The sequence below is a fragment of the Cherax quadricarinatus genome, chromosome 1, assembly GCF_038502225.1.
Source record: "Cherax quadricarinatus isolate ZL_2023a chromosome 1, ASM3850222v1, whole genome shotgun sequence".
NCBI classification, from domain to species: Eukaryota; Metazoa; Arthropoda; class Malacostraca; order Decapoda; family Parastacidae; genus Cherax; species Cherax quadricarinatus.
The window spans coordinates 5,128,273-5,141,123 of record NC_091292.1 but is presented as its reverse complement, the minus strand read 5'-3'; the positions used below and the strand labels follow the sequence as shown (position 1 = coordinate 5,141,123).

General features: G+C 38.0%; 1 protein-coding gene across 1 annotated transcript in view; it reads left to right on the top strand.

The window, feature by feature from the left end:
* Positions 1-12,105, top strand: part of Rrp5 (Ribosomal RNA Processing 5) — a gene marked incomplete at its 3' end in the record, with an annotated part of 59,037 nt that extends 46,932 nt beyond the window's left edge. Inside the window, 5 exon segments of the mRNA XM_070088501.1 lie at positions 933-1,154; positions 3,391-3,588; positions 9,175-9,405; positions 11,654-11,807; positions 11,940-12,105. Coding sequence (XP_069944602.1) covers positions 933-1,154; positions 3,391-3,588; positions 9,175-9,405; positions 11,654-11,807; positions 11,940-12,105 — 971 coding nt within the window.
* Between the last annotated feature and the right edge of the window lie 746 nt (positions 12,106-12,851).

The window sequence follows — 12,851 nt, the reverse complement described above, 5'->3', positions numbered from 1 at the left end:
CTCTTGAGAAGTCTTTCCTTTATCCCACTGCATCCCATAAAATTCAGGTTCACTTTAGTAATTGCACCCATCTTGTAGATTAATTACTAACTTTCTCCATTCATGTAGCTCAAGATCATTACTACTTCTAACCAAATTTGGGGCTCTGCAGTATAGCCACATGACATTATCCTTTCATTGACGCTGTCTCCTTTAAGATTTTTTCCTAGTCATTATAATCACAATGTTTAGACTATATTAAGCTGTTTATTGCCAAGGCTTTACATAGTTTCAGAAACACTAATATCAACACTGATCTTTAAGTTTTAACTTTCTCAATGTTTTTGGAAAGTATTTTCAGCTTAATTTGTGTGTGCTGTCGTACACCTACTAACCTGTCACTCCACCCCCAGTAAGACATGTCTTCAGCTCATTTTGAATGAAAGCAAATTTACTAGCTAATATTTGTAAAACCTGTGTGAGTGTTAGATAGGAGTGGGTGGAGGCAAGTGGTTATTATGATTTGATGTGCTGCTGGAGTGTGAGGAAGGTAGCATTTATGAAAGGATTCAAATAAACCGATTAGCCAGACTTGAGGCCTGGATATGGGAAGTACAGTGCCTGCACTCTCTCTAAAGAAGGGTTGGGGATGTTACAGTTTGAAGGTCAATTGAACCATGATGTTGACCCCTGTAGCCACATATGGGTGAATACAGTGATTGAATGAATGATGGTGAAAGTGTTTTTGGGTCACCTGACCTCAATGGGAGACGGTTGGTGTGTTAAAAAATAATAAAAAATTAATAGATTTTGTTAAAAGTGGTAGCTAAGAAATTAGTTGCTAGTGTCCTCATTTCAGTTAGCTGCTAACATTTTAGAAAGCTCATCATAATATTTATAATTCAGCGTAATTTTTACAGTGTTTATTACTTAATGATTTTGTGCAATTCCAGAATAAAAAACTAAAGAAAGAAAATAGGGGAGTTAGCAAGAAGATTCAGAAAATAAGACTTAACACTGAAGTGGATGAGGAGGATTCAAGAACTAAGTTGAAGTCTTCCTTAAAAAAGGAAACATGCCTAGCACTGGGCACTGGATTTGTATGGGAAGTACCAGACAGTGTTAACAATTTAGGAGAAGACTCTTCTGAAAGTGAAGATAAAGAAGAAAATAAAGTAAGTATTGTTTGCACTGTAAAAAAACAATATTTACATTTACTTAGCATTGGCAATAGGTTAAATGTTGTAGGTTGGTAGACGTCTACTGCCCAGGATGGTACTGTCATTCTGTTATGTGAAGAAAAAATGGAAACTTGTTAAATGTTTTCCATTCTTAGTATTATAGCTGGTCTTTTCTTTGTTTTGTGAACACGTAAGATGCCAGGTAAATTTTGCAAACATATACTGTACCTACATTCAGTGCCCCCCTCTGTGTCTTTACTTACCTGTGTGTTTGTAATAGTTTTTATTCATGTAATGTTTCTATCCCAATTTAGAAGCCTGAGACCCAGCTTCAGATGCAATGATCCCCAGAAGCATTATGATAACATTTTTTTTTTAACTGGCCATATCCCATCAAAGCAGGGTGACCCAAAAAGAAAAACAAAAGTTTTTCTTTTTTAAATTTAGTAATTTATACAGGAGAAGGAGTTACTAGCCCCTTGCTCCCAGCATTTTAGTCACCACTTACGACACGCATGACTTATGGAGGAAGAATTCTTTTCCACTTCCCCATGGAGATAAGAGGAAATAAACAAGAACAAGATTTATTAAGAAAATAGAAGAAAACCCAGATGGGTATGTATATATATGCATGGATATGCATGTGTAGTGTGACCTAAGTGGAAGTGGAAGTTGCAAAATGTATCTGAAACCTTGCGTGTTTGAGACAGGAAAAAAAGACACCAGCAATCCTACCATCTTGTAAAACAATTACAGGTTTCCAGTGGCAGTTCATCCATAGGAGCTGCAGAGCTGCAGTCCCCCCAGATGCTCACTGCCAAACATATGACTTCATCAACCTTGTGCTAAAATAATTTATAACTGACAAATATATTACCCTGTCTTGGTGGGAGACGACTGACGTGTTGAAAAAAAAGAAAAGTATGTTACAGGAAAAATCTGTTGTATGTTGTTTTCAATGTATTTATAAGCTAATTTTTAATTTTGTTGTTGAAACGAGATAAAAAATTATTAAAAATAGAGTGATGCAGTACGATAGTATAGGTAATACAGTGGACCCTCGACCAACGATATTAATCCGTTCCTGAGAGCTCATCGTTAGTCAAAATTATTGTTAGTCAAGTTAATTTTCCCCATAAGAACTAATGGAAATCAAATTAATCTGTTCCTGAAACCCCCAAGTATTGAAAAAAAAAAAATTTTACCATATGAAATATTAATTTTAATACACACAAACTGAAGAAGACATGTACAATTACATGACACTTACCTTTATTGAAGATCTGGTGATGATTGATGGGATGGGAGGAGGGGAGAGTGTGGATGGTGTTAGTATTTAGAAGGGAAATCCCCTTCCATTAGGACTTGAGGTGTCAAGTCCTTTTCCGGGATTACTTCCCTTCTTCTTTTAATGCCACTAGGACCAGCTTGAGAGTCACTGGACCTCTGTCGCACAACATATCTGTCCATAGAGCTCTGTACCTCCCGTTCTTTTACGATTTGTCTAAAATGGGCCACAACATTGTCACTGTAATAGTCACCAGCACGGCTTGCAATAGCTGTGTTAGGGTGATTTTCATCCATAAAGGTTTGCAGTTCAACCCACTTTGCGCACATTTCCTTAATCTTTGAATTAGGCGCAATGGATTCCACAACTGGCATAGGCGTCTCAGGGTTAGCCCCAAACCCTTCAAAATCTTTCTTGATTTCCATACTAATTCTCGCCCTTTTTATCACAGGGATGGCACTAGAAGCTTTCTTGGGGCCCATGGTCACTTACTTTGCAGGTGCAATCACTAAAAACGCTGTGATAATATGAAATATTCCGATTGTATGTTTGGATGCGACCGTGGTGGCTTGTAAACACTGCTCAGGCTACACATGGATGCTTCTCGAACGGAATGAATCACATTGGTCGAGGTTTTTAGCGCTAGTCGAGGCAAAATTTTTGTGTTAAAATGTATCGCTAGTCTGATTTAACGTTATACGATGCCATCGTTAGTCGAGGGTCCACTGTACTGGCATCACGAGCTGCCACTGCAGGTTTCCATTTCACACGCACTTGGCAGAACGGTAGCACCTCCCTGGGTGGTTGCTGTCTACCAACTACTACCTAGGATGATAACAGATATTAGTACGTATGTATTTACTATTAAGTTTGATACTGTGTGCTAGATGTGTGTGTGTGTGTGTGTGTGTGTGTTGAAATTACCTTTTTTTTCATTGCTAGGAAAAGAAAGTGAAGAAGCTAACAAAATCAGAACGAGAAATTCTAGCAAAAGAGGAGGAGAAGCGCCTGCATGAACTGGAATTAGCCCGGCTAGAAAAGGACCGTTTACCTGAATCTGCTCTTGACTACGAGGAACTTCTACAGCGCAGTCCTAACTCTTCAGCTATGTGGATTCAATTTATTAGCTTTCATCTAGAGGTAATATTTATTTTTTGTTGATAACTTTGTTACAAGTAATTGACTGGTTGTCCTGAGTTGCTCACAAAATCACTAAATGTGTAACATTGTAAAAATAGGGTTTTGTTCTTCAAATTTCCCAAAGAGCTATACCAAATTATTTTAATGTTATGTAAATAATCCTTTTCTTACATAACACTGTCAATGATGATGTTCTGTGAAATATGTTAACTCTAGTGAGACTCAGACAGTTAAAAGTAACGGTATGTTAGTTAAACAATGGTTACATTAACATTGTACATTATTTGTACATACCTCCAAGTTGAGTTCAGAATGCTTATTGTCTTGAAGTGAGCAGTGTGTGTGGCTGTTGTCCTAATGAGCCCTTGTTGAAGGTTGAGACACTTATGATGTTGGAGATTGGGGCTCATGTGATGTTGAAGGTTGGAATTCTTGTGAGGTTCAAAGCTGGGGCCCTTTGATGATGCAACTTTATTAGTTGATTGTTGCAGTAGAGTGCTCAGGTAGTCAGTCATATGCCACTGGTTTGTTTTAACCCTACAATTCTTTATACAGTAGACATTAGGACCCAAGCACCTGCTCCAGAGCACACTTTACAGCAATGCTTCGAGATGAGTCATGGTCCTTTTCAATAAAAACAAGTCTGTAAGTTTACAAATGGTATGCAGTGACTTGCACATCTTTTGCAGTGTCAGCATTGCTAACTCAGGCTCAGGTTCTTCATCCTCATCATCTTCCTTTCTCTGCAGTTGGGAATTTAATTCCAGCAACATTTCCTCTGTAGGTGGTTCTTCATCATCTTCCAAGAGTTCAGTGATGTCATCTGGCTTCATATCTTCTAATCCTTCACCTGGCACTCCCATTGCCAGAGCAACAAATTTCTGAACTTTACCCTCCCTGATAGAAAACCAATTAAATCATTCACTGCACTAGGCCATATTTTTATCCAACCAGAATTTAGTGTTGATCTTGGTACATGATCCCATGTTTTTTCACATAGGGAGGTGCATCTGCAATGTTAAATTTGTGCCCAAACTCTGGCACTTCACTGTCTGTGCTGTCAGTTGCTGCCACTAGATTATGCACCACAAATGCATGTATAGTGGCGCTTAAATATTTTGATAACTCGACCCAGTGGTTGTATCAAGGATATCATATTTTGTGGTGGAGATACAGTCTTGACACCTACTCCAAATCCTCCAAGAGTTGAGGATGAATACTACTACAATTATCAAAGACAAGGAAAACCCTGAATGCAAGGTTTTTCATGGACAGGTACATCCTCACTTCAGGAATAAAGTGATGCTTAAGTCACTCAGTGAAGAAGGCTTCAGTCACCCATGCTGTGGTGTTGGATTGCTAAATAACACCTAATGTGCTTTTGTCTTTTCCTTTTAAAGCACAAGGATTTTTGGAACAATAACTAAGCTGGGGTTTACATTTAAAATATCCTAATGCAAAGAAGTAAGCTGAAACAATCTTTTGCAGCCATTTTCTCTTGTTTGTTGATCTATGTTCTAGATGGCATCTTCTAGAACAAACCTGTCTCATCAGCTCTAAATATTTGCTCAGGTTTATAGCCACCCTTAGAGATAATGCTAGCTAGCTAGCTCAGCAGGTAACTTTTCTGCAGCAGCAAGGTTGGCAGAGGCACTCTTTCCACTGATCTTACATTACGTAAACCACTGTGCATTGTACATCTGTTAAACCATCCATAACTAAGTCTGCATTCATTTTTGGGCTGTCCTTCCTCCTCACACATTGTTTTATTGTAAGATAAAACTTTTTTCTCTGATACAGGCATATCTTGCTAATATAATGTTTTTCAATTACATTCATGTTTATTATTTTCAATAGTGATGTGCACATCAGCTGACTGGCACTCAGTTTGTTTACAAGCTTTGTGCTCAAACAGACTTTACGCTATTGCGCACTTAATAAATGATAGTGTAATCATATTTTTAGTTTTATGTGCACAGGCAAGTGAAAAAAAAGCTGTGATTCGCTGTTACGCGCCCCTACTTCACTCCATTATATACAAAAATAAAAGGCCTGGTTAAAATAAGTTCTATAATAATATATCGCGAACCACTTTATTACTAGCTAGATAAAGCAGGTTCGACTATATATTATTATCGGGTACAGTATGAATCATCAAAAGTACTCTCATTATATTATATTGTATTATATTATATCTTTCCCCATGATTATTATAATTATAATATTATATTATATTATTATTAAGAGGAGTGATTGGTGGAATGATGAAGTAAAGGGTGTGATAAAAGAGAAAAAGGTAGCTTACGAGAGATTTTTACAAAGCAGAAGTGTTATAAGAAGAGCAGAGTATATGGAGAGTAAAAGAAAGGTGAAGAGAGTGGTGAGAGAGTGCAAAAGGAGAGCAGATGAAAGAGTGGGAGAGGCACTGTCAAGAAATTTTAATGAAAATAAGAAAAAATTTTGGAGTGAGTTAAACAAGTTAAGAAAGCCTAGGGAAAGTATGGATTTGTCAGTTAAAAACAGAGTAGGGGAGTTAGTAGATGGGGAGAGGGAGGTATTAGGTAGATGGCGAGAATATTTCGAGGAACTTTTAAATGTTAAGGAAGAAAGGGAGGCGGTAATTTCATGCACTGGCCAGGGAGGTATACCATCTTTTAGGAGTGAAGAAGAGCAGACTGTAAGTGTGGTGGAGGTACGTGAGGCATTACGTAGAATGAAAGGGGGTAAAGCAGCTGGAACTGATGGGATCATGACAGAAATGTTAAAAGCAGGGGGGAATATAGTGTTGGAGTGGTTGGTACTTTTGTTTAATAAATGTATGAAAGAGGGGAAGGTACCTAGGGATTGGCGGAGAGCATGTATAGTCCCTTTATATAAAGGGAAAGGGGACAAAAGAGATTGTAAAAATTATAGAGGAATAAGTTTACTGAGTATACCAGGAAAAGTATACGGTAGGGTTATAATTGAAAGAATTAGAGGTAAGACAGAATGTAGAATTGCGGACGAACAAGGAGGTTTCAGAGTGGGTAGGGGATGTGTAGATCAAGTGTTTACATTGAAGCATATATGTGAACAGTATTTAGATAAAGGTAGGGAAGTTTTTATTGCATTTATGGATTTAGAAAAGGCATATGATAGAGTGGATAGAGGAGCAATGTGGCAGATGTTGCAAGTATATGGAATAGGTGGTAAGTTACTAAATGCTGTAAAGAGCTTTTATGAAGATAGTGAGGCTCAGGTTAGGGTGTGTAGAAAAGAGGGAGAATACTTCCCGGTAAAAGTAGGTCTTAGACAGGGATGTGTAATGTCACCATGGTTGTTTAATATATTTATAGATGGGGTTGTAAAAGAAGTAAATGCTAGGGTGTTCGGGAGAGGGGTGGGATTAAATTATGGGGAATCAAATTCAAAATGGGAATTGACACAGTTACTTTTTGCTGATGATACTGTGCTTATGGGAGATTCTAAAGAAAAATTGCAAAGGTTAGTGGATGAGTTTGAGAATGTGTGTAAAGGTAGAAAGTTGAAAGTGAACATAGAAAAGAGTAAGGTGATGAGGGTATCAAATGATTTAGATAAAGAAAAATTGGATATCAAATTGGGGAGGAGGAGTATGGAAGAAGTGAATGTTTTCAGATACTTGGGAGTTGACGTGTCGGCGGATGGATTTATGAAGGATGAGGTTAATCATAGAATTGATGAGGGAAAAAAGGTGAGTGGTGCGTTGAGGTATATGTGGAGTCAAAAAACGTTATCTATGGAGGCAAAGAAGGGAATGTATGAAAGTATAGTAGTACCAACACTCTTATATGGATGTGAAGCTTGGGTGGTAAATGCAGCAGCGAGGAGACGGTTGGAGGCAGTGGAGATGTCCTGTCTAAGGGCAATGTGTGGTGTAAATATTATGCAGAAAATTCGGAGTGTGGAAATTAGGAGAAGGTGTGGAGTTAATAAAAGCATTAGTCAGAGGGCAGAAGAGGGGTTGTTGAGGTGGTTTGGTCATTTAGAGAGAATGGATCAAAGTAGAATGACATGGAAAGCATATAAATCTATAGGGGAAGGAAAGAGGGGTAGGGGTCGTCCTCGAAAGGGTTGGAAAGAGGGGGTAAAGGAGGTTTTGTGGGTGAGGGGCTTGGACTTCCAGCAAGCGTGCACGAGCGTGTTAGATAGGAGTGAATGGAGACGAATGATACTTGGGACCTGACGATCTGTTGGAGTGTGAGCAGGGTAATATTTAGTGAAGGGATTCAGGGAAACCGGTTATTTTCATATAGTCGGACTTGAGTCCTGGAAATGGGAAGTACAATGCCTGCACTTTAAAGGAGGGGTTTGGGATATTGGCAGTTTGGAGGGATATGTTGTGTATCTCTATACGTATATGCTTCTAAACTGTTATATTCTGAGCACCTCTGCAAAAGCAGTGATAATGTGTGAGTGTGGTGAAAGTGTTGAATGATGATGAAAGTATTTTCTTTTTGGGGATTTTCTTTCTTTTTTGGGTCACCCTGCCTCGGTGGGAGACGACCGACTTGTTGAAAAAAAAAAAAAAAAAAAAAATTATTATTAGGTTAGGTATTACGAATGTGTAACCACTACTGTAGTGACCAATTGGTGGTTCTAGAATTGACGCCACGCGTCGCCTTCTGGCAGAGCTGAAGTCATACTATGGAGTAGTTGAGTGAGTCAGTCAGCTCCTAGCTCTGACTCGGTACGGGTCTTCAACACAAAGCTCCTAGCTTAAACTAAAACTTTAAACCAAGTCTATTGTCTTGTCTTTGCCATTAATTTCCTGAAGTCTGGTAATTCATGTCACTATGAAAGATAACTATTTCGTTACCCTAGACCTTTCTAAAAGAGTTAAATGGTGAGATTAGTAGATTATTAATTGAAATTATTGTATCTTACTCTGTTAATGAGAATTTGAACGTAAGATTGGGTTTCTTGCTGTATAGTATTTCATTTATAATTGCTTGTGGTTATTTTAATTCACTAACCAAATACAAATGAAACTAAATGATTGGTAATAAAATAAAACTAACAAAAAAAAAATGGAGTTATTTGTGCCCCTATTGTTACGGTGAAGATTAAGTCGTAACATTTGCTTTAAGGTAATATTTGTTTAACAGCTGTAGTCTGGAACCTAACCTGCAAGGTATGCCTGTAATAAAGCCTTCAAATGGAGCACTTCTTTTTGTTTTTTAATCCACACATTTAGTAAACTTGCTGTTTTATTGAACTGTACTGGCCTGTTCCTCATTCAGGATTACTCATTGTACTCTTCGCACAAGCCCTTATCTTTACCTCATTGTCTCAAATTGACCAAATTATTCATTCCCTAACACCAGACAAGCATCACCAGTGGAAATGAATTCTGCTCTGGCACTTCTTAGCAGAAATGTGTGCCACTAATAGCAAAGAATTCCACTCCCACACCTTATTGGAAATGGTTCACTTCTTTTGGAAATGTAACCCTAAATTTAAATCATGTTATATTGAAAATATGAGTTATGATTATGCAAATTAAAGTTTTCTGCTACTTTTAATAAATGACCTAACTAAATTCTTGGGTTGCTTTCTTCCTTGCAGAGTGCTGAAGTCGATAAAGCTAGAGCAGTGGCACGACGTGCTCTTCAAGTGATAGATATTCGTGAAGAAGAAGAGCGACTCAATATATGGACAGTGCTGTTAAGGCTGGAAGTTCTTTATGGCACCACAGAGTCTGTTGGTGAAACTTATCGTGAGGCACTAGCTGCAAATGACCAGCTAAAGGTGCACTTGGCTATGGCTATGGTGTATGCTGAGAGCAATAAACTGAAGGTACGAAACTGGTCTTCTCTGATAACAAAATAATGCTTTCTCTATTTTGTGTGAATATACTGACTGTTTAGATTGGAGATAAAAATTTCACTGTACCTGCATTGTATATCACTTCACACGTAATAATTTAAATACATAACACATTTGCAAACAGACCATGGAATGAGTGGGCTTAGAACTCATGGCAAGGAGTTTTATGACTCACTCGTCATGGGTTCAAATCTTGCCTGTTCTGTGGTTTGTTAATACAAACCATCCTTTATACACTGATGGCTCCATGTCTTCTGCAGGGATGTTGAAGAGGATATTCCCACTGTCTTTCCTGATTGCATTTTTTAAGGGCACTTCAAGCAGTGTGCCCAATATTTTTACTTTCAAGTTGTATTCTAGGGGGCAAGGGGCTAGTAACCCCTTCTCCTGTATACAGTACGTTTGTTTTTCTTCTTGGGCCACCCTGCTTTGGTGGGATAAGGCCAGTTTGTTGAGAGAAAGAAGTTGTAATCTAAACTTGCAGCCTTTATATATATATATATATTACTGCTATATCCACCTCTATTTATTTTTTTTTTTTTTTTTATTATCACACCGGCCGATTCCCACCAAGGCAGGGTGGCCCGAAAAAGAAAAACTTTCACCATCATTCACTCCATCACTGTCTTGCCAGAAGGGTGCTTTACACTACAGTTTTTAAACTGCAACATTAACACCCCTCCTTCAGAGTGCAGGCACTGTACTTCCCATCTCCAGGACTCAAGTCCGGCCTGCCGGTTTCCCTGAATCCCTTCATAAATGTTACTTTGCTCACACTCCAACAGCACGTCAAGTATTAAAAACCATTTGTCTCCATTCACTCCTATCAAACACGCTCACGCATGCCTGCTGGAAGTCCAAGCCCCTCGCACACAAAACCTCCTTTACCCCCTCCCTCCAACCCTTCCTAGGCCGACCCCTACCCCGCCTTCCTTCCACTACAGACTGATACACTCTTGAAGTCATTCTGTTTCGCTCCATTCTCTCTACATGTCCGAACCACCTCAACAACCCTTCCTCAGCCCTCTGGACAACAGTTTTGGTAATCCCGCACCTCCTCCTAACTTCCAAACTACGAATTCTCTGCATTATATTCACACCACACATTGCCCTCAGACATGACATCTCCACTGCCTCCAGCCTTCTCCTCGCTGCAACATTCATCACCCACGCTTCACACCCATATAAGAGCGTTGGTAAAACTATACTCTCATACATTCCCCTCTTTGCCTCCAAGGACAAGGTTCTTTGTCTCCACAGACTCCTAAGTGCACCACTCACTCTTTTTCCCTCATCAATTCTATGATTCACCTCATCTTTCATAGACCCATCCGCTGACACGTCCACTCCCAAATATCTGAATACGTTCACCTCCTCCATACTCTCTCCCTCCAATCTGATATTCAATCTTTCATCACCTAATCTTTTTGTTATCCTCATAACCTTACTCTTTCCTGTATTCACCTTTAATTTTCTTCTTTTGCACACCCTACCAAATTCATCCACCAATCTCTGCAACTTCTCTTCAGAATCTCCCAAGAGCACAGTGTCATCAGCAAAGAGCAGCTGTGACAACTCCCACTTTGTGTGTGATTCTTTATCTTTTAACTCCACGCCTCTTGCCAAGACCCTCGCATTTACTTCTCTTACAACCCCATCTATAAATATATTAAACAACCACGGTGACATCACACCTCTATTGTTGTTATATATTTTAAAATGCTTTGAAAGTACAGTGTCTACATCCTCAAGGAGGAGTAGAGATGTTGCAATTTGGATGTCTGCAGACTTCTAGGAACACAGCTATTGAATGGGGGGGGGGGGTCACCCTACCTTGATGGGAGACATCCAGTGGTGAGATAAGAAAAAAAAAGATTGTTCACATTCAATGCTTGCTCTGGTGCATCCTTAATGGAAACAAGATTTGTCTTCAAGTCTCTAACCATTACATTGTTTTGAGAACTCATTTACGTTTTCAAAGTCATTCACGTGAATTAGTAAACTAAGGAGACAACTGTAGACTATCAGGGATCAAAGTATTAAGTCTTAAAAATTAGGAGAAGTATACATATTGTAATTATTATAAGAATAACAACCAATTACAAAAACATGCACATACGTTTATGTTGTTTTGAATTTATTCAGAATCATAGTTAAAATTAAAATTGTTACACAACTGTATTCTTATTTTGAAGAATAAATCTTGATCTTTCAACAGGAGGCTGAAAAAGTGTATTTCATAATGACTAAAAAGTTTAGTCAAAATTGTGTTGTTTGGATCAAGGCAGGAATCTTCTTCTTTAGCAACAATATGGCAGATGAAGCAAGACGTTACATGGAGAAAGCTCTACTTTCCCTGGATAAAAAGTATCGTATGTAGACAAATAATTATTTTGCGAATAATTTATTAATATTCTGAGCATTATATATAGATTCTGTTTATCACAATTGTTGAAAAATAGACATTAGCGCATGTGTACTTTAGATAAAATTGTATTTTTCAGATGTGAAATTGATTAATCGTTTTGGTCAACTCGAGTTCCGTTTTGGGGAGGCTGAACGTGGCAGAACCATGTTTGAAAGTCTCCTTAGTAATTACCCTAAGCGTATTGATATTTGGAGTGTGTATGTTGACATCTTGACAAAAAAGGAAGATATCGAAGGAGCAAGGTAAATTCATAGGATTGCAGTTAATCAAAAGTTTTTGTTTTCGGGTCACTCTGCCTCAGTGGGAGACGGCCAGCATATTAAAAAAAAACTTGAATGGCATACTAGTTAAGGTATTGATATCTACTTATTATTTGACATGTATAATATAAACCATGATTGCTTATAATAGTCTTATTTATTTATTTATTTATTTATTTAGTAATTTTAGCATACATACAGAGGTACAAAAAAATACAGGTAAGAGCAGCATGCCAAAGCCACTTATATGCATAGCATTACGGGCTGGCTTAAAATTAACTTAAGATTAACTAAGCAATGATGAAATCAGTGATAAGACATTATTGTAAACAGATAACTATAAAGCACAAATGAGTATTACAAAGACAGGTCATATGGTTGAATGCATTGCTGTACATTCAGTAGAATGGAGTATTCTGTTAGGTAGTGTATTTAAAAAATAACAAAGTTAGATTGGGTCCTAGGTTTAACATTTATGTGATATAATTGTGAGTAACATTTAGGATATACAATTTATAAGGTTCAGTTATTCAGTATTTATTTGGCTTTGGGTGAGTAAGTGATCTTTGAGAAGAGACTTGAATTTATAAACAGGTAGTGTTTCTTTTATATTTACAGGTAATGAATTCCAGATTTTAGGGCCTTTTATGTGCATTGAGTTTTTGCATAGCGTGAGATGGACACGAGGAACATCAAAGAGTGATCTGTGCCTTGTGTTATGGTCACGT